We start from the raw sequence: 20692 nt of genomic DNA, 5'->3' as shown, positions 1-20692 counted from the left end.
ACCAGCGGGGAAGGAAGGGGATCTGCCCCTCTGCTCTGCGCTGTGACCTCACCTGGAGCACTGCGCCCAGATGGGGAGTGCTCAGCACAGGAGAGACATGGGCCTGTTGGAGCACATCCAGAGGAGGGCCACAAAAATGATCCCAGGGATGGAACACCTCTCCTCTGAGGACAAGCAGAGAGCTGGGGCTGTGCAGCCTGGAGAGGAGAAGGCTCCAAGGAGAGCTGAGAGCGGCCTTCGGTATCTAAAGGGGCTGTAAGAAAGGGGACAGACTCTTCAGCAGAGGCTGCTATGACAGGACAAGGGGAAATGGTTTCAGACTAAAAGAGGAGAAATTTAGATTGGACACAAGGAGAAAGATTTTCACAATAAGGGTGGTGAGGCACTGGCACAGGTTGCCCAGAGAGGAGGTGGTGCCCTGTCCCTGCAGACACCCAAGGTCAGGCTGGAGGGGCTCTGAGCACTGATGGGGCTGTGGGTGTCCCTGAGCACTGCAGGGAGTGGGACCAGATGGCCTTTGGGGGACCATTCCAACTCAAATGATTTTATAATTCAAAGTCACTGTGATTTAGAATGGGTTGCTTAGGGTCATGTCAAGATTGGTTGTAAATATGACAAGGAATGGAGATTCCACAACTGTTGTTTGTTTTGGTTTGTTTGTTTTTCCAGTGTTTGAAGAGACTCAGGATGATATTTTCTTAATCTAATCGTAATTTCCCTTGCTTCCCTTGTGTCTGTTGCCTCTCATCCTGTCCCTGTGGACCTCCAGAGCCACAGAATCACACTGTCATATATTCATTTAGATTGAAAGTGACAGTCTGACCCCTCTGCTCAAAGCAGACCTACAGTGTGATGTCCTCATCCAGTCAAGACCTGAAAACCTTCAAGGATGGAAATCTCACAGCCTCTCTGGACACCTGTTCCAGTATTTGACCAACTTCATGCTAAAAATAGTCCCTGACTTGAATTTCCCATGTTCTAACTTAGATCCATTGCTTCTCATCCCACCACCCCCAAGAACAACCTGGCTCCATGTTCTCTGCACTCCATCAGGCTGTGAAGGCCACGAAGGCTGCCCCTTTGTCTGCTCTTCTCTCTATGGTACCAATCCCTAGAATAAGGACTGACCAGAATTTTCTTGAAGAAATCCATGTTGTAAGTGCTCCTATTTACAGAGAGAGGTTTGGACTGAGATTATTTCACGTTCGCGTCATCCCGGTTCCCAAAACTGCACGGGCAGTGCAGCCAGCAGAGCGTACCCACGTGCATTGCACAAGAGCAGTGTGGCTGTGCTGCTGGAGTAGGACTTTTTGAAATTTGGTGCTTAGATTAAAAAAAAGCACCACTTTCTAGGGACACTCCAGTGCCTCATTCCCAAGGGCCAAGATGGGCTCCCCATGGCTGCTGGGCTCAATGCCTGCTCTGGAGAGAGCAATTTACGTTCTGATGTTTGATTTCCATCCAGGAGGGGAACGCCATCAGGGTGTTTACTTATGCTGGGAGGTGCTCAGAGGACACGGTTCCCTGGGGAAACCCTGCAAACAGGGGGGAGGAGGGGGACGGGGGCAGCCAGGCTCTGTACGTCGGAGCTGTTTTGAGGCACTCTCTCAGTGGCAACTAGCTATTTGCTTTGCTTCTGGAGAAAGCTCCTCACCTCCGTGAGACACAGCCTTCTTTGTTCGAGCACATGTCACTTCACGATGAAGAGCAAACAAGGCACAAAGCACTAGGGGTGTCGCCAACCAGGGAACAAGTGCTGTGGTTTGGGTCTCGTGCTCCCACCCCCTCACCCGCAGAGCCCTATAATTTTCACGCTGGACACCCCTCCCACAGGCCAAATCCACCCGGCTTCTGCCCCGCAGGGTCCCCTCGGAGACAGCATGGGTGAGTGCGGGCTGGGCGGGGGGGACAGCACTGCTGCAGCACTGTGGGTCCCCGGGCATTGGTCTGTGCAGGGCTCCCTGCTCCCCCAGATGTCCCAGCACCACGCCTGCGGTGCTCCTGCTCCCCTGGGTGGGAGCTGGAGCAGGAGCTTCACGCTTTGCTAGGTGCACACTGTGTGCAGGTGGAGTGCCAGGCGGCCCACTGTACAAGCCAACAGTTGGCCAAATATTCCTCATAATAGTCTGTCCTGCTGAGAAAATACCTTAGTGCAGAACAAGGATTTATGGCTTTTTAGATATTCTTGTCTAAGGAGCACTATTGAAGAGGCATTTTGATGTGGAGTTTAGCTGTTTGAATGCACACGGTTGTTCCTAGCACACCCAGCAGTGGTTGTTCCTCTCCCACATCTCCATCCTGCTGGAATTCCACAGCCCTTCATGGGGCGAGGGCCAGCAGCAGGAGCGCTTCTTCTCCAGTGGCCCTAAGGCAAGATGTCTTTAAACACATCCCTAAACACAAATCACCAAATGCTATGCAGCAGTTGGGAAGTGAATTGTTTGGAGGGTGGTTAGAAGAGCTCTGCTGCAGAACGCAGCACAATAGCTGGGACAGCTCCGGCATTCCCAGGAAGGGATGCTCGCCTCCAGGATGGAGCACCTGTTCCAGGCAGCTCTGCCTTGAACATCTTCCTTTTCACCACCTCAGGGAATTCTGCTGAACTCAGCAGCCCGGGGCAGAACACAGGAGGCATGGCTCTGCTAAAGGAAGGGGTCACATTCATCATCTGCCAGGGGTGATAGGAGCTGGGAGGAAAGAGGATCCCCCCTCCCTGCTCACCCTCCAGCCCCAGGACTTGGTTTTCACAGGGATTTCTGATGATGGTCACTTGTGGGTTTGGATGAGGTTTTCACACTTTTTCTGTCTCAAAAAAAAAACAAAAAAACACCAGTACCAGCTGCCCCTGCTGATGACTCCACGAGTTTGTCAATGAGTATCTGATAGCTCCTCTAGATGGGCGAAACGGGACTTTCAGCTCCAAGAGGGAGCTTCACAAAGAAAGAATTTTATTTTCGTATTTTACTCAGCAAGAGTCAAATAGGATTAATTGAAGAGTTATGTGCCTTTTCTTCTTTTCCCAACCCCTCCCTGCCCCCAATTTCTTCTCATTTCAGCTACCCAGTGCCTTTGTCTCCTGATTCTCACCTCCCTGCTGGCCCTGGCAGCACCTCTTGTCTTAGACATAAAAAACTTGCATCTCTTAAATGGCACGATGGATGAGATTATGAATATTCACCCCGAGCCTGTCCAGCCTGGTAAGCATACCTGTGTAATAGGGAGAGGCAAACAAGGTCATGTTTGGTCAGACACTATGCAGCTCTGCGCCACAACTCAGCCTAACCCCAGCCCTGTGTTGGGGAGGATAGACTTAACATGGCTGTGTGTGGACAATGCCAACACAATTTACGCTGTCTTCATGGAACAAGAGTTATCCCTGACTCCTCTGATTGCAGCCCACCTCATCCTCTGTGTGGCATGAAGTTCTTCAGCTCCTCTTTGAGCCCACAAGTCTGAACCCCAGAGCCCCTAGGTTCGCAGAAGGGACAGATCCATCCATGGATGTACACAAGATGTCCTTGTGAAAGAATTGCATTCATTCACTCTAAACCATCCTGTCTTCCAGCAGTGCTTCAGATTCCCCTCTGAGCCCCTCTTCCTGTTCCAGAGACCAGAGCCAGTTTTCCTGCAGCTGCTCTAACATTTCTTTCCCCTCTCATCCCTCTTCTATCTGTGCCCCTTCCTGACTCCTTCTACTGTAATTTAGCAACATCCCTCCCTGTATTGCTAACATGTTTTGGGGTCCCTCTCATGCGCTCAAACCCTTCTCATCAAGGAAGCATCTGCCCCACAGAAATTCCCCCGAGCTGCTGGTACCTGCAGGGAATGTCCCTCTGGAGTGAGGAGTAGCAACAACAACAGGATCATGATCTGGAGAGGGTCGTGTTCTCCTAGCAGGCATCTGACGTCCATACTCTCAACACTCACTCTTGTCTTCTCTGTTCTTGTCTATTCAGATGAGGGAGACCATCATGTTCGACAGGTCAGAGACATTGCCCCTCACCCACCAGCAGCTCACGGTAAGTCTGTGCAAGAAGTACATCTGCTCACAAGATTATACCATCACTAAGAGCCCAGAGGCTAATGGAGAGCTCTTGGCCCTTCATATGTGCTCGTTCCTCCCAGGAAAAATATTGATTTTCTGGTAGACCGGAGGTGCCACAGCTCATAATCCTGGATAGACCCTAGCACCAGCCATGTTCAGGACTTAATGTGTGCTGAGAGAATATTCTACCCGAATATCCAAATTGGAAATTGATGATTCGTAATTTGCCTTTGGGTTGTGGCGGTTGATTATTATCTGATTTTTGCTGTGCAGTTGATGACAAGTCTGGTTAAGTCACTCTTGAAGAGAGTGACTGCATAACTGAACTGGCTGAGTCAGCACCAGCCCATATAATGTGGCATGGCTTCTTTGGGTAGCACAGATCTGCAAGCAGAGCCAGTCTTCTCCCAGAAGTGCATGTGTGAACACATCTATTCATTGCATAAGGGGTTTCCATTCTGGAGAATGGAAAGTCTGTGATTAAATGAAACAAGTCAGGAAACCCCTAAAGAGCAGCTCGGGTAGGCCGAGTGGGTTTGTCCTGCTGAGATCGCAAGGGTTGGTTTCATTATGAGTAATACAGATCTCTTGACCACACTCTCTCCAGGGTTTCTAAGATGACTGAATCTCTAAACCTTCCATGCAAGTGGCTTCAGAATCCAGACTGGCGTTTCCCTGTGCAGTGATACACCACCAACAGACGACATGGGGCTCACCACAGCGACTCCAACCTGGACAAGGTTGCATTGTGTCCTGGTTGAAGGCAGTGGGGACCTGTGTGTCCACATCAGGTTGATTCCTGTCTTGGAAACACATGAAGTCTAACTCTTTCTTTGATCATTTCAAGACTTTAATTTACTCCTGTGGGCACATGGCAGGAGTACATCCCAGGAATGTGTGTGCAATAGGACAGGCGTAAAAGTAAGCCCATGTCTCCTTGTGTCAAGTAAGATGTAACAGCCATCTGTTTCCTGCCCCAGGTTGGCCCAAGGACTGCAGCGAGATCCCTCCTGGCAGCCACAGCGGTGTCTACATCATCCAGCCAAAGGGCCTCCACCAACTCGTGGTGTACTGTGAGATGAACGCGACAGGCGGGGGCTGGACGGTCATCCAGAGGAACCAGAAGGACACAGCCGTCACCTGGGCCGAGTCCTGGAGCACCTACAAGTACGGCTTTGGGAACGTGCACAGCGAATACTGGCTGGGCACCGAGTACATCCACCAGATCGCCAAGCAGAAGGTCTACCAGGTCAGATTCGTCATCTCAGACAATGCAAACAACATCAAGTTTGCAGATTACAACCTCTTCAGTGTGGAGGATGAGTCCCACGGGTACCGGCTGCGGTTGGGCTCCTATGCAGGGACAGCGGGGGACGCCATGACTTCGGACAATCCCAGCACTATGCATGACAACATGAAGTTCTCCACAAAAGATCAGGATCAGGACAACTACAGTAAGAACTGTGCCTACAGCTATGAGGGCGGGTGGTGGTTTTCGTCGTGTTATTCCGTGCGGCTGAATTTCAAGGGCGGCATGACGTGGGGCAGCCTGTGCAAAGGGGACTGCAAATCCTCCCTCATCCTCATCAAACCAGCTCCGTACTGTTAGCGCCTCTTCTCCCTCCCATCTGCACCCAATGCTCTGCAAGGCTGGGGCCTTTCTGGACCACAGAGAGAGCCTAAGGGTGCCGGGAGTTGGTGAAATGCCATCTGCTCTCTTCCCCTTCTTTGCCCATTTCTCCTTGTGCTTGCCAATGATTAACTTTTGTTATGTTCATAATCAAGAAAAAAAAAGGGAAAAAAAAAATACTTGCAAAATTTCTGGATTCCGTATGTACCTTCCCTGGGGGAGGAAAACACGGAGCCCTGGAGTGACGTTGCGTTGGTGACCGTTAGTTGTCTCCAGAACTCACAGCAAGCAGGAGGGCCACGTGCCACAAATGTCCATGTATCCGCGCCTCTCTGTGGTGTCTGTTAGAGCAGCCAAATAAACGTGCTTCCTTCAGCTCCCTGTACGTTATCGAACGTCTGTTCTGTACGTCCTGCTGCTGCCAGCAAGATCCCACGGCAGGTGCTTGGACGGAGCGCTGGGGCTCAGCGAGGGGAAGGCCCCACGTGATTCTCATGGAAATGGATGTAAGATAATTAAAACCAGTTACACTGAGGGAACGGACCTGTAACTCTGTGCAGGGAGGGTCAGAAGGGATTGAGGCACGTGGGAGAACAATCCCACACCATCGCTGTGCTCACAGTCCAGCACTCTGTGCTGTGGTGGTGTCCCTGTGCCACAGATCTGCTCCTGCCCGGGCTCTGTACCTGTTGGGAGATGCATCGGCTCCAGGTCTGCCAGCACGGTCCTGCTGGGATTCCACACAGACGTGACTTCAAGGAGAGAGTGCCTGCAGAGACTGCAACATCACGGGGCCCTTTGCAGAGATGGGAGCATCTCCAGCACTGGAGGTGCCCAAAGATCAATGAGAGAGCAGATTTGGTTTGGGGTCAATTCTGCTACACAAAGGTTGGACTAGAGATCCCAAATGTGCCTCTCCCAACACTCAGTCATCCCCTACCGCAGAAGGGAACATCCGTCCCAGGGAAAGGTCGTGCTTGCCTTTGCAATACGCCAGGGCAGCTCCGTGAGGGATGTGGCAGTGGCTAGAAGAGGCTGTCCTGCACCCGGGCCACTAAATGGTGGCAGCAGTGGGAGGGTGGGTGACAGGAAGGTGCTGCCCCAGCATACACACTCTTGCTCAGAGTGTGTATACACACAAAGCTCAGAGTGGCTTTGACTTCCAGAGCCAGAAGGTTCCATGCCATGGAGTGGCACTGGGCAGACTGTGAAATAATGGTGCTGCTCCTCCTGTGCCTTCGCAGTTTCTAAGTGGCAGGCAAAATGGAGCGGCAATTGCATTGCCAGACCAAGGGGTCCTTATCCCATTGCCAGTGCTTTCTGCTCGAGTTCCCCAGGAGCACAGCAGCGACACAGGCCAGGACGTTCAGGAGACTGAATGGTCTGCTGTGCTGCTCGGAGGAGGGAAGGGAGGCTGGGAGGAGAAAGTGGTTTTAGTTTGCCATTAGTTCTCACTGCTCTGGTCTGTTAGCAATAGGCAATAAATCACACTAATCTCCCTGCGCTGGGTCTGTATTGCATACGACAGTAATTGGTGAGTGATCTCCCCTTCCTTATCTCAACACGTTTGCCTTTTTCCATCCTATTTTCTCCACCTGTTCTGCTGCAGAGAGGAGTGAGAGAGCCACATGGTGGAGACCATGGCGGTAAGAGAGCCTGGGGAAAGGAAAACTTCCGCTTGGCCAGCGTTGTGCAGTGACATGACAAGGGGCAGTGAGCACAAATCCAGATAGCCCACACCAACATAGGGAAGAACTCTGCTGTGAGGCTGCCAGAGCCCTGGAACAGCTGCTGAGAGAAGTGCGGGAGTCTCCTTCTCTGGAGGTGTTCAAGACATGTCTGGATGCCTTCCTGTGAGACCTGCTAAGGGAACTGCTCTGAGGGGTTGGACTGGGGGAGCTCCAGAGGTCCCTCCCCATCCCTACGGTTCTGTGATTCTGTGCAGCTGCCCATCAGGGTGAAACCAGTTGTCAGTCAATTAAGAACTAACCTTTGTACAAGTCTCTGTACCTGTGTCTTCAGATACAGCAAAGATGTACTTTTGTCTAGGTCAGGGCGACCATCCTAGAAACTGCTGAAGCGATTTATTAGATTTATTTACTCCTAAAATCTCAATGAAGGACCAGATGCCACAGCCCCTCACAGGGTTTTCTCCCTCAGCACGAGCCAGGCAGGAGGACCTTAAGGGCATAGCATTCAGTGCCTGTTCCCTACTGAGGTGCTGATGGCACTCTGGGACACAGGGATGTTCCCTGTAGCTGCAGGAGGGGAGCAGTGGCCTGAGCCCTGAGCATGCTGGGGACAGCAACGGGCATCAAAACATTCGAGAGTGGCCTCAGTGCCAGAATGTGCGCAGAATGCACAAATGCAATGCAGGCTGAGAAGCAGGATGTGCACAGCATAGTGCCGTACGGGGAGCACACAGTATGGTGCAGGATGCTGCACACTGCAGTGCAAGATCCACACCATTTGATGTAGCACTGCATATATACACGGAGTTGCAGCCTGCACACGGTGGGTGCATTGCAGGTTGCATGCAGCAGGTGCAGATGCACACAACAGGTGCAGAGCAGAATGCACGCAGCAGGTGTGGACACACATAGCAGGTGCAGTGAGGATGCATGCGACAGGTGCAGAGGCACGCAGCAGGTGCCACGCAGGATGCAATGCAGGCTCGATGCAGGATGCACACAGCAGGTGCAGTGCCGGGCGCGCACAGCCTGGGACAGCCCCGCGCCCGCCGGCGGCCCCTTTAAGGCTGCGGGGCGGGGCGGCGCGGCGGGGCCGGGTGTGGGGTTGCGGCTCCCGGTGCTGGCGGCGGCGGCGGGGGGGCTCCGGCCGTGCCCGGCCCATGGCCCGGCCCCCGGCGCCTCCCGGGGCCCCGCGCTGCTTCGGGGCGCTGAGCACGGGGCAGCTGCGGGCGCTGCTGCAGGACGAGCCCCGGCTGCAGCGCGCCGTCCGCCTCAGCAGGAAGGTAGGGCCGGGCCTGGATGCGATGCGATTCGATGCGATGCGATGGGCGCTCCGTGCCGCTCCGTGCCGCTCACCGCCCTGCGCCTCAGTTCCAGGAGCTGCAGCGGGAGCGGGAGGAGCGGCTGGCGGCCAACAGCGCTCTGGCCCGGGACAACCTGGCGCTGCGGCCGCGGCTGGAGGACGGGAAGGCGGCGCTGGCCATCAAATACCAGGAGCTGCGCGAGGTGCGCGAGGCGTGCCGGGCCAAGCTGCGGCGCCTGGGTGAGTGCGGCGCGACGGGGGCGTGCGGGGCTTCCCGCCGGGGGGAGCGCCCCTCGTGCCGGGAGGGGGGACCCTGGGGTGGGGGGAGGTTCCCGGCAGCGCCGCGCTGTCCCCGCACAGAGGTGTACCTGGAGGAGTGCGGCCCGCAGCGCGCCCTGGGCCGGCTCCGAGCCGCGCTGGACGCGTCCGAGGAGGAGGCGGAGGTGAGCGGGTGTGAAGCGGCGGCGGGTGAGAGCCCCGCGCCGTGCCCTGCCGTGTGCAGGGCCCCGAGGGACGGCTCGGGGATTTGGGGGTGGGGGGTGGGGGGCTTGCCCGTGCAGCGCTCTGCCTGACGATCCCGCACCGCCCGTCCCGCAGGCGCAGATGCAGCGGTTCCTGGCGCACGAGGTGCCCCTCGATGCCTTCCTGGAGTCCTTCTGCCGGAGCCGCGCGCGCTCCCACGTCTCTCGGACGCAGCTGGAGAAGCTGCAGGAGCTGCTGCAGAGGGGCCGGGACCCTGCGGGGGAGCCCCCGGGGCTCAGCCCGGCGCCGGGCCGCGGCACGGCCTCCCCCAGAGCCCTACAGCTGCGCTACGGCTTCGTGCCCGCCGTCCTCGTCCCCGCGGCGGCCGTGGTGCCCTTCGCCGTGCCGCCCAAGCATCGTCTCCCGGCCCTGAGACAGCCGCCGGCCGCCCCGCACCTCGCCCCGCACGCGGCCCCGCTCAGTCCCCGGCCCTTCCGCCGTCGGGAGCCGGAGCCGCTGCAGCCGTAGAGGTGTGGGGCCGGGGAACGGCGGGCGCGAACTCCGGGAGCTGCTGCGTGCGGGGAAGAAGCTGCTGCATCCGCTGCAGAAGTGGGGAGAGGGTGTGGGTCGGTGGGGTGGTGGTAGAGGGGAAAAGGGTCCAGGAGCACGAGCTGCTGTACGCTCCCCAAATAAATGCTCTGTTCTGCACCGCGTGGGCCTGGCTGTGAGCAGAGGGATGTGGCAGGCAGAGGGGGGGTCCCCTGGCTTGGGAAGACCCCTGGGCTGGGTTGCGCCTGGGGATGGCAAGGGCTGCTCCAGAGCGGGCACAGAGCCCATGGGCGTGAGGAGTGTGGTTCCCCCCCAGGCCGGGTACCAAGTGCTGCCCACTGTCTCAGCCCCACACACGGCAAAGGTTTTGGGGCAGTGGGGGGGCGTCATGCCAGAAGCTCTCTTTTGCCTCCACACCCATGGGCGCAGTGGGAGGTGGGCACGGCCTGGGTGCACCCTGCAGTGCTCTCAGTGCCTATTGCCCTCCTGCCCCAGAAAAAGTCGCAGAGCGCTGAGCTGAGCTCCCCTGAGTCCACCCTGTGTCATGTCACACTGCTCTGCAGTGGTCCTCAGTCTCACACAATGGACAAGGAGGACGCAGCCGGGAGGCAGTGGGGCAGCTCTGCAACCTTTGGCCGCTGCCCTGCAGCACTCCTCCCCACTCCCATACTGCTGTTTCTGCCCTTTGGTTTGTTAAAACACAAGTTTAAGATGAGGATAAAGGGCCAGCTGCAGGGATGGATGCTGTGGAGGTCCTCTCCCTGGGGAAGCTCCGTGTACGCCCATCTCAGGGCTGTGCTGGGGGGCTGTAGTGCGGCATCCCAGTGCCCTCAGGCTCAGGCAAAGCTGTGGGAGCAGCATGGGGATGTGAGGCAGAGTGCTGTGTGCTGAGCCACGAGGGCTGTGTACGCACACAGGGTGCTGGGGGCGAGCAGAAGGCTTCTTCTTGGGGATCTGGCTGCCTACATTTCAAAGAGGAAGGGCAGCAAAACACATGGCTCAGGAGGAGCACCTGCACAGGCTGAATGCTGGCAGTGTTGCCGAGTTGTGCTGGTTCCCTGCAAGATGAAACCTGGAGCAGCACTGGGACTGGCACTGGAGCACATGTGGCGGTCTCGGATGAGCATGTCTGGGCCTGGTGGGCAGGCAACAGCTGTGGGCAGGCAGAGGAGTGCCCTAGTGCAGGCAGGTGCCTGGACACACTGCATGCCACAGGGCCGCTCTGCAGGGGATAAAATCCCTGGGGTGGGGCTGGTAGCAGCAGCGGTGACGTGGCACAGTGTCCCCCCCCGTCTCCCTGTGCAGTGGTGCCAAGCTGGCAGCAGGGCTGTTAATGGGGAACTCTATTAACAGAGGTGTGCCGCAGGGTTTGCTGTGAATGGGAGGGGAGCAGGCCCACAGGTCCACAGGAGCTGCCAACTGTGCAGCTCTGTCCTGGGACCTTGCACCAGGACCTTCTGCAGCAGGGCTGGAGGCAGCACTCTGCCCAGGGACCCCAGAGCAAGGCAGGATTGGGGCCGTCCCAGGGCCCAGCTGTCCCCTTGCTGCTGCTCAGGATGCTGCTTGCCCAGCCTGCAGCTCCCTCTGGCTCTGCCCACAGGCCTGCCAGGCACCACATCGTTCCTGAGGAGCAGCCTGGCTTCTCCAGATGGCAGATGGCAGAAGAGGCCCGGAGGAGGCACAGAGCCCCCGTGCCCACACACCACACCACCCACAGCCAGGGCAGGTGGCCTGTGACCGGGCTCAGGGAGGGAAGCCAGCACAGCATGAGGCCTTCACAGGCAGTGCATGAGCCCCCATGCCCACTCTGGTCATGGGGAAGCCATGGCTGCAGGTGTCAGGACAGCACCTGCTGCTCCCGAGCAGCCGCAGGAAGGCAGCGATCACAGCACTGCTACTGCAGCACCAGCCCATGGGCTGTGCCTGACTTCCAAGGGGCTGGCAGGCTTCGTGCAGACCTGTCTCGGTTTGCAGGAAGCTTTCATTTGATTTAGCATTGCAACAGCTAAGCTTTGCTTTTGTCCTCTTTCCTCTTTTTCTCCATGAGCTGCTGATCCCGGTGGGCTTTTACAACTCACACAGTCCCTGCTGTGGCACCACTGCTGTCACAGCCTGATCCTGCTGGATGTCCTCTGTGCTCATCCGGCTAAATGAAAGCCATGTGCCCCTGGCAGCTCTCCATCAGGGAAACGACTGGGGAAAGGGAAGAAATATTGAATATGATGACAGCATGGATGCAAGGCGATCAGAGGCTAGAAACCTCATGTGCTGAAAGGTGGCAGCTGGTCTGTGAATCCGGATGACCTCCAGCCCCTAGGCACCTGATTTCCTGACATCTGTCCTGCAGCATCTGGCCACACTGCCCAAGCAGCATGGAGTTGATAATCTGGAGAAACAAGTATCATGCTTTCGACTGGAATAGAGTTAATTTTCTTCCTATTAGCTGGTATAGTGCTGGTAACATCCCAGACACAGGGATGTTACTTTTGCGGTGTTACAGTGTCTGATTGTAATGGGAGTGCATATTGTATACAAAGTGGCAAAACCAGCACTATACCAGCTAATAGGAAGAAAATCCCCCCATTCTCTGCATGCCACACTCCCCCTCCTTTGACCAAACCCAGCAGCAAAGCTGAGCGTTTGTTCACCTCCCGCCCCAGAGCAGCGAGTTCAGTGGGTATCAGAGCCCACGTACGTCATAGGCGGCACTGAGTGGGTCTGTAGCAGCAGGAGTGAAGTCTGCCCACAGAGACCACCCCACCCACTCCCACTGACTGCAAGCTGCACATGCAGCCTCTCCAACAGGTCTCAGGGTAAACAAGGCATCCCCCCTACAAATATCATCTTCTTCAGGCTGCTGTGGTCACTGAGTGAACACCAGCCCATCTCCCACCTTCCATTTTCCAGCAAGTACAAAGAATATTTACCACTCAAGCCCATCAAAAGAAAGACAAGTCATTTCATCACTAATTTATGGATGGATAATTTTAATGCTCAGGATGTGTCATGGAGACCTGAGGAGGAACAGGAAGAACCAGCAATACAAACTGCTCACACCACCATAGTAAGGCACATGAACTTTGGTGCCTTGATTTCAGACACAAGCACCAAGCACTGATCAGGAGAGCCAGATCTCTCACAGGAGCGCTTCCCTGTCCCAGAGCCAGGGACCGGAGCAGTGCCAGGAGCACAGCACTCAGCTCCTCCTGCTCCATGCTGCACTACACCTGACCTGTTCCCTACCTGGAAGCCCAAGCCATGGGCCTCAGCACCACATACAGAGAGATCAACCCAGAAGATAACCTGTGTTTAGCAGGACTGCCTTAAAAACTGCCAAATCACAATACCACAAACTAAAGAGGTGCGCCCACACAGTACACGCTGCTTCCCATGGCTGCGCAGAGCTCTTCCAGTCTGCAAGAGAATGCCGCTGGCCAAGCTCTTCCTGGGAAGCTGCTTCTGGAGGCAGTAAGGGACATGGCTTACAACACAAAAGTACATCGGTGTGCTGGCACATAGCCACAGCTCTAGACACTTTCACTCTATAGCCAGTGCCCCTGAATGCCAGGCTCTGCCTGCTCTTTATATGCCAAAATTTCAGGACCATAATCCCACCAACAACCACAGAGGATCCTGGAAAGCCCTCTCTCTGCTCCTGGGCTAAATTTGCAGTTAAAAGTGGTACAGTTCTTTCCAAAAGATACAGGCGACTCTCCTGCAGCAGCACGTACCGCCCACCAGTACACACTGCACTCTGCCCTGCTGCTACCTCAGCTCAGTATCACAGAACTCCATTGCTGAAAAACATGAGGCATTTGCTTTTGTTTGTAATGGGAGAAATCAAAACCCTGCATCACTGCAGTGAGGGGAGGGCATGGCTTCGGCACAGTCCAGCCCAGAAAACACAGTGCAAAGTCCCATAGACGTTGTCCTTGGCGCTCCAGGTGTTGCAACACAGTGTTCCAGCAAGCTTCACTCTCTCCTAGCAGTACCATGTATCACAGGTGAAACCTTCACCCAAGGAAAGACAGAAGCTCTCAGAGACCATCTTCAGTTTCTGAATCTCTTCAGTACTTAATTAGGCAAATACTCGTATGTGCAAAGGATGCTTAGAGACAAGTCAAACACAAATAATGCCACTGACCAAAGTGAACCGCTCTCAGCCACAATGGCTGTACAAGATGGTCTTGTGCAAACCTGCACAGCGAGGCGCTTTGGGCAGCACCTCCAGGTGATGGCACACGCTGACCAGGACATGGGCTGCCACAGGCCCACGTTCCACTCTTTCAGGCTGCTGAAACCGAGAGCTCTGTGCTCAGCACAGTGTGAGGCAGGCCCTGAGCAGAGACACACAGGGCCATGGTGCAGGCTGGAGACTAATGCTCCAAAAATATATTATATGTGACAGCACAAAGGCAGCAAGCTTGGGATTAATGGAACCCACAGGGAGATGTTGCTTAACATCAGCGAGAGCATCTCACGGTACACATGCAGCACACAGACACCACTGGCAATTATTTAATCTCTACCATGGCTCAGCAGAACAGAGATGCAGTTCCCACTCAGGTCACAGCGCAGTGCCAGTGGAGACGTCAGAGGCCACAAAGCGGAGTTGTATCCCTGCCGGGCACCTCACCTGGGGTCTGCTGGCAAATGGGGCACATGGCAGCCGCGGAGCGGGGATGTGCAGTAACATGTTGCCAGACTGCAGGCACACATTGCCTCTGAAGTGATGCTGAGCCCCCACACGAGTCCCACACCGCCCGAGGGGTGCCAGCACCGTGCCGGCCCGCCGCTATTTGAGGCCATAGAGCATCGCAAAGCCCAGCACGAAGACGAGCCCGACCGTGAGGTCTGTAAGGAACCGCAGGCGGCCCTGGGCCGCAGCCTCCTCCCGGCAGAGGCGCATCCGTTCCCTGCGCGCCCGCAGCACTCGCTCCCGCTCCAGCTGCTCGCCGTAGTGCGCGCGGTAGAAGGCGTCGAAGTCGAAGGGCGGCGTTGCGGGGCCGCTGCGGGCGGCGGCGGCACGGGCGGGGGGCGGCGCAGCGGGGGCGCGGCCCGAGGGCCGGGGTGCGCCGCGCACGTCCTCGCTGCTGAGGGCGCCGCGGTCGTACTTGCGGCGCAGCGCGGCGCTGCCCAGAACGCGGTAGGCCTCGCTGACGGCGGCGAAGCGCTCGGCGGCGGCCGCGCTACCCGCGTTGCGGTCGGGGTGGAAGCGGAAGGACTGCTGGTAGTACGCCGCCTTGATCTGCGCCGGCGTGGCGGTGGCCGGGACGCCCAGCACCTCGTACAGCGTGCGGCGCGGCGCCTCGCCGCCTCCCGAACTCCCGCTGCGGCGCAGGGCCGTGCCGAGCCCCAGTCCCGGCCTTGGGCCGGGGAGCAGGAGGCGCCGCAGGCCTAGCGCCGACGGACCCATCTCTCAGCTCCCGTGCGCCGCCATCTTGCCCGCGGCGCAACGTCACTCGGGCGCGACGCGGAGTCACTCGGGCAATGCGCGGCGCATCGCTGTGACGTCATCGCGCAGCATGGCGGGCAGCGGGCGGCGGCCGGAGCACCGCGGGCCCCCTGAGCTGGTGCGGGCGGGCCGGGCTGGTGGGGTTTTCTGCGCCGGGACCGCGCTCACGCCGCGCTCCCGCTCTCCCCCTTCTCTCGTTGCAGTTCTACGATGAGACGGAGGCGCGGAAGTACACGCAGAAGTACGGCGGGCCGGGGGCCCTGTGTGGGCCGGGGGGGCCCGCCTGGGCCGCGGCGCCTCCGCTGACCCATCGCCTTCGCCCCGCAGCTCCCGCGTGGCCGAGATCCAGGCGCAGATGGCGGCGCGGGCCGTGGAGCTGCTGGCGCTGCCCGAGGGGCGGCCGTGCCTCCTCCTGGATGTGGGGTGAGTGGGGTGTGGGGTGGGCAGCGGGCGGTGCCGCCCTGAGAGGGCGCCGTGAGCCGCCGTTGTCTCCCTGCCCTCTGCAGCTGCGGCTCCGGGCTGAGCGGGGAGCACATCTCCGAGGAGGGGCACTGCTGGATCGGGGTGGACATCAGCCGCGCCATGCTGGGTGAGCGTCCCGCTGCCCCCCTCTCCCTGCAGGGAGCGCTGTGGGCGTGTGCTGAGCCCTGCGCCGTGCTCTGCACAGATGTGGCCGTGGAGAGGGAGGTGGAAGGAGATCTGCTCCTCGCAGATATGGGTGATGGCATTCCCTTCAGGCCTGGCACGTTTGATGGCTGCATCAGGTGAGTTTGAGCACCTGAATGAGCTCTCCTGATAGTCTGCATAACAGCTGCCTTCCACAGTGTTATGCATGCATGCTTTATGTAAGAGAGGAGAGCGACTCTCCTTGCTCTGCTGGCGCCATGGAGCCTGCAGCTCTCTGGGCTGTGCTGCTGAGGTCCACACTGGAGAAGCAGCTTTTTTCCCCGAAGCTGTCTGACTGCTTTTGTGGCAGTGAAACAGAAGGATGATTGGAATAAATAAAATAAAGATGGTGTACTTTCAGGTGAGTTGAGATGAGTACCAAAGCATTTCCGTGCTGTTGATTGAGGGACTGGCCTCACAGCTGAGTGAAGGTTTGATGGTTGGTTTGGGGGTGATGGCCTGGAGGAAATAAACAATTTTTCTTAGAGAATGCTTCTTAATGTACTGGGAATGAGCAGGGTCTCTCTGTTACCAAGCTTCATGCTCTGTTTGGGGTTGCTCTGGCAAAACCTGCATGTCTGCTTATGGGCTATGCAAGGGCCACAACTAAGCACCGAATTATCTGAGCATGTGGCCTAGAGGAGAGGTCTGATGTCCCTGTTGTGCTTGAGTAACTACTGCACCAGGTTGCATTGTGGCATGATTTAGCAAGTCTCTGGAGGGATTCCTGTAGTGTCTTTACTGCAAAGAAAAGCAAGGTTATATGGAGAAAGATGAATATTTTTTTTCTGAAGCCTAGCACATGCTTAGTGCTAAAAGAACACTCAAAAGGGAGTGGGAGGCTCTGCTGAAAAATTGATGGTTCACTGTCCTGTGGGTCTTGATTTCTTTTGCAGTATTTCTGCAGTGCAGTGGCTTTGTAATGCTGACAAGAAGTCACATAGTCCTCCAAAACGCCTTTATCGGTTCTTTTCAACTCTTTATACTGCCTTGGTAAGTGTCATGCTCTCTCAGTCAGCCCTCTGCCTATTTTGGTATCCTCACCAGTGCCTTGTAGCAAGACTTTGAATAAATGCTACTGAAATGTAGGATTATATTTGAATGTAGGATCATTTCTTGACTGCCTCCCTGTCTGCACACTGCCTGTGTTTCTGCAGTTCTTGCTGCTAGCCCTGTGCCTTGCTGTGCTCTGGCAATTCGTGCTCTGTCGTCTGGGCTGCTCTCCTGGGAGAGTTCTCTAGGAGGCTTTCTGGGGGATGTGGGCTGGGCAACAAGAGGGGAAGCCTGCTTTCAGCCACGTCTGTGACTGATCTTGTTTCCCATAGGCCCGAGGATCCCGAGCCGTACTGCAGTTGTACCCTGAGAACTCAGAACAGGTACAGCAGAGAAGCTACGTGCTTGTTTGAGGCTCAGGATGCATTGTGTTTTCCCACATTGGGTCTTTGTCTATGTCCTTCCTCCCATCTGTAAAGCTCTGCAAGAACTACAGGGAAAAAATAAGCAAGGAGAATGCCCATGCCCTTTCCACTGCTTCACAGTTGGTCTTGGGCTGAGCCATAAAATCCAAGGAATCGGCAGGGTGTGATCTGAATCTGCTGTGCTGTGTGTTCCTCTGTGTGATGGGTTTGAAGACTGGGCTGTAGTCATCAGTGCTGTACTGTAATTTCCCAGGGCTGGAAGATCCTGCCCTGTATCCTTCTCTGAGAGTCTGTTCTTCCAGTTAACTCAGGGTAGGCAGAGGAGCGGGGAGAACTAAGGAAATGCTGCAGACTGGTGCCTGGATCATACCGCAGAGTTGAGGGTTTGGGACAGGGTTTAACCGGAGCAGGGCTGACCTGTCTTTAGCTGTGGCTGAGTACAGAGGGCTGGGCATCACAGGTAGTGACTGCTAAATAAATGTCTTTTGCTCACATTCCTTTTTCAGCTGGAGCTCATCACGGCCCAAGCCATGAGAGCTGGCTTTACTGGTGGAATGGTCATAGATTACCCCAACAGTGCCAAAGCTAAGAAGTGAGTCCTGTATCTTTGTGTATGGGCATGTGCGGGGTGAAGCATAGCTTCAGCAGCTATTTCTGTGAGCTGTGTTCGTTTCTCCCAAGATATAGTCATGGGCAGAGGTGATGGCTTGGATCTGACTCTGTTACAAAAGCAGCCATTCTTGCTTCAGAACTGGGAATCGCTTCTCACTCTTGTTCTTTCAGGTTCTTCCTCTGTCTCTTTGTTGGGGCATCTGGCACGTTACCAAAGGTAAGGAACTCGGCCAAGCAGCAGAAATGGCTGCTGGCTGATGTGGAAGAGCTCTGGGCAGGGGGCAGCTCTGTGTATGCAGATACAGCTTTATTCGTGTTTCTTTGCTACAATTTCTGGGAGATCAGTTTGCTCCTGCCAGTCCTTCCCCTGCCATAGCACCGCTCCCCATAATTAGATGGCAGTGACCACTGGCTCTGTCTGCTCCAGATGAAAGGTTTCAATCTTGTTTTTCAGGGCCTCGGTACTGAGTGCACTGATGGAGAAGAGATACACCAGGCAAAATTCACCAATGAGAGGTACTATTTGCTTAGTGAAGTTCTCCTCAAGCGTCAGGGGGTGTAAGCGCTTAGTTTTTCTGGTTGAGGACTGTGGTGCTGCCGTGCATGAAGGGAGGGAATGGGGGCACTGGGACGGCTCTCTGCAGTCCAGATGGGCACTGTTCTGTCATGCTGAAGGGTCCCAGAAATGAGCAGGACAAGCTGCTTTGACTAGAGAGCTTTGCAGTGGTGTTGGGGAGCTGTCCTTGATGCTCACTGTGAAACTGCAGCTGAGCAGTTAGGTGGAGGTGCACTTCTGTCTGGTGCTCAGTGCTGTAGCATAGGCCAGTGATGGTGGGAGGGAGGTTGTTTACAGTGCTGGTTTATGCCAGGCATTGCTTTTTTGGTGGGAAGGCTGTGTGAAGCCTTACGTTCCATTCCTTCCTCAGTGAATTTTTTTGTTGTGATTGCATAGCAGTGGCTTGGCTGGTTTTTCCTTCTGGCCAGGTCTCCTCCCATGGTAGTGGTGCAAGGAGGAACCTCTCTTGCAGCCAGTGGGAAGAGACAGAGAACAAAAACCAGAGGAAAGTCGTCATGGCTGCCAGGAGCTGGTGGCTGTCATGTTTTCCTGCCTCTTACACTTCTGTGCTCTGCTCACTTAGTCCGGAGGGTACCTCATCTTGTAAGGCTGTAGCAGAACTGACAACTTGTTGGGAAGCTTGGGGCTTTGTCTGCTGCATTCAGCGTAGAGCAGACAAGGGGAAGGTGGCTTTGCTTGAGCCTGTATTCTCGTGAAATCCCAGACCTCAGCATGTGAGGTGTCAAGATACAGCACAGGGAAGTGCTGGGCTGCTGCAGCTTTGAAGGGTAGGCATCCCTTGGCTCAAAGCCAGGGCTGGTGGCAACCTCCCTCCTGCAGCAGTGTCTGAGGTTGGACTGTGTGGCCACGCCTCACTGTTTCTGTGGAGTGGAAATCTTCCAGAGCACGGAAGTGTGCCCCCACTCCAGTTCCTCCCTAGCGGTTGTCTGCCCTCTCTGTAGGACACGGTTCAGAAACGCCAAGGGCAAGTCTGTGAAGAAAAGCCGGGACTGGATTCTTGAGAAGAAAGAACGCAGACGACGACAGGGCAAGTAAGTTTAGCTGGGTCCTGCCTCAGCTGAGGCTGACTGTGCTGACCTGGCTTGCTGTCAGCCATTTAAATTCCTGCTGTGAACTGGCTTCCCTTCCTGTCCCAGAGTGACCTGTGGCTCGCACTGTTTTCTCCCCAGGGAAGTGCGGGCAGACACAAAATACACAGGTCGGAAGCGCCGCCCTCAGTTCTGAATTGCTGTGGACATTGCTGACATGGAAGAATGTGTGTTGGCCTCACTGGTGAGCCTCTTGTGGATGGCCCCGATGGGCTTCCCAGGTGTGGGATTTGCAGGAGCCATTGTGACCTGTCTCAGCAAATGTAGACCGGCTTGGTTGCAGCCAAACTGCCAACTACAAAGCTTCCAGCAGTTTTCTTCTTGAAGGCAGAGCGGCAGCGTTCTGGCCACTTGGTGTCTGTCGTGCCGTTGCGTACCTTCCCAGCCATCCGGAGCTCCAGGCAAGCCCAGAACATTATAGGCAGACACTTTTCTGAACAGTCATCAATTTAAAACGTTGTGGGTCTCCTGTGTCTTGTCAGTGCAGGGGAGCACTGAGGTGGGAAACAGAGTAGCTGGTTCCCTGCCAGCTTCCCCTCTGCGTGCAAGGAAGTAGCCAGGCAGTATAGAAGTGTGTCTGATGCGTACAAATCTTACTCTGGGCAGGTGGGCACAAGTGTTATCTGAGCTCTCCTGTGGTGATTCCTCTTGCATGTTCTTCACATCAGGTCCCCCCAGTCCGTGTTAATGCTCTGAGGGTGCTGGAGCGTTCCTTCCCCCCCCTCCCCCCCCCCCCCGCCCTTGCTCCCTGTCACCTCTACCCTTCCCCTTGAACAGAGGTGCCAGCCAGAGCTATACAGTTACAAATGTTTATTCTACATAAAAATTCCACAAAATGGGAAGCTGTTTTGCACCCAAAGCTTTTGGGAGAAGAAAGGCAGGCTAGCAGAGTGGGAAAGGGTGGAAAGGGTGAAGGAGATAAGAGGCAACAATACAGTGTCATCCAGCCCAGTGAGACAGAGCAAGCCAGGGTCAAGATCCACATAGAAAACAAGGACACTTAGCTCACAGTACAGCAACAGTACAACTCCACAGGGGGCTCAGAAAGCCTTCAAGTACGTTACTTACTAAAAAAAAAAAAATTAAAAAAACCCCAAAACAATCCTCAGTTCAAGTGCAAGCTGTGTGTGCCCCACACTGCTCGTAAAATACTGCATCGACATGCTCCTGGCTCTGGGAGGGCAGGTGGCACTTGG

General features: G+C 55.8%; 4 protein-coding genes across 5 annotated transcripts; 3 read left to right on the top strand and 1 right to left on the bottom strand.

The window, feature by feature from the left end:
* LOC110407828 (fibrinogen-like protein 1-like protein) lies at window positions 1530–6058 on the top strand. Its single transcript, XM_021415973.1, has 4 exons — window positions 1530–1884; window positions 3057–3197; window positions 3957–4019; window positions 5026–6058. The coding sequence occupies exons 1-4, from the start codon at window positions 1881–1883 to the stop codon at window positions 5652–5654; spliced, it is 837 nt and encodes a 278-aa protein (XP_021271648.1). The 5' UTR covers window positions 1530–1880; the 3' UTR covers window positions 5655–6058.
* On the top strand, window positions 8464–9839 carry VPS37D (VPS37D, ESCRT-I subunit). Its single transcript, XM_021415414.1, has 4 exons — window positions 8464–8649; window positions 8738–8909; window positions 9030–9112; window positions 9267–9839. The coding sequence occupies exons 1-4, from the start codon at window positions 8527–8529 to the stop codon at window positions 9657–9659; spliced, it is 771 nt and encodes a 256-aa protein (XP_021271089.1). The 5' UTR covers window positions 8464–8526; the 3' UTR covers window positions 9660–9839.
* DNAJC30 (DnaJ heat shock protein family (Hsp40) member C30) lies at window positions 12648–15171 on the bottom strand. Its single transcript, XM_021415415.1, has one exon. It carries the CDS (start codon window positions 15094–15096, stop codon window positions 14476–14478), a length of 621 nt encoding a protein of 206 aa, XP_021271090.1. The 5' UTR covers window positions 15097–15171; the 3' UTR covers window positions 12648–14475.
* On the top strand, window positions 15139–20598 carry BUD23 (BUD23, rRNA methyltransferase and ribosome maturation factor). Of its 2 annotated transcripts, XM_021415412.1 has the most exons (13): window positions 15139–15253; window positions 15339–15376; window positions 15463–15558; window positions 15642–15724; window positions 15803–15899; window positions 16698–16794; window positions 17127–17177; window positions 17726–17811; window positions 18003–18048; window positions 18286–18347; window positions 19350–19439; window positions 19578–19680; window positions 19824–20598. In XM_021415412.1, the coding sequence occupies exons 1-12, from the start codon at window positions 15206–15208 to the stop codon at window positions 19630–19632; spliced, it is 849 nt and encodes a 282-aa protein (XP_021271087.1). In that variant the 5' UTR covers window positions 15139–15205; the 3' UTR covers window positions 19633–19680; window positions 19824–20598. The 2 variants fall into 2 exon arrangements, with proteins under 2 accessions (XP_021271087.1, XP_021271086.1); XM_021415411.1 differs by having other exon boundaries at window positions 19578–20118.

Source organism: Numida meleagris, chromosome 18 (genome assembly GCF_002078875.1).
Source record: "Numida meleagris isolate 19003 breed g44 Domestic line chromosome 18, NumMel1.0, whole genome shotgun sequence".
Taxonomy (NCBI): domain Eukaryota; kingdom Metazoa; phylum Chordata; class Aves; order Galliformes; family Numididae; genus Numida; species Numida meleagris.
The sequence above is the reverse complement of the archived record's forward strand: the minus strand, read 5'-3'. Positions and strand labels throughout refer to the sequence as shown.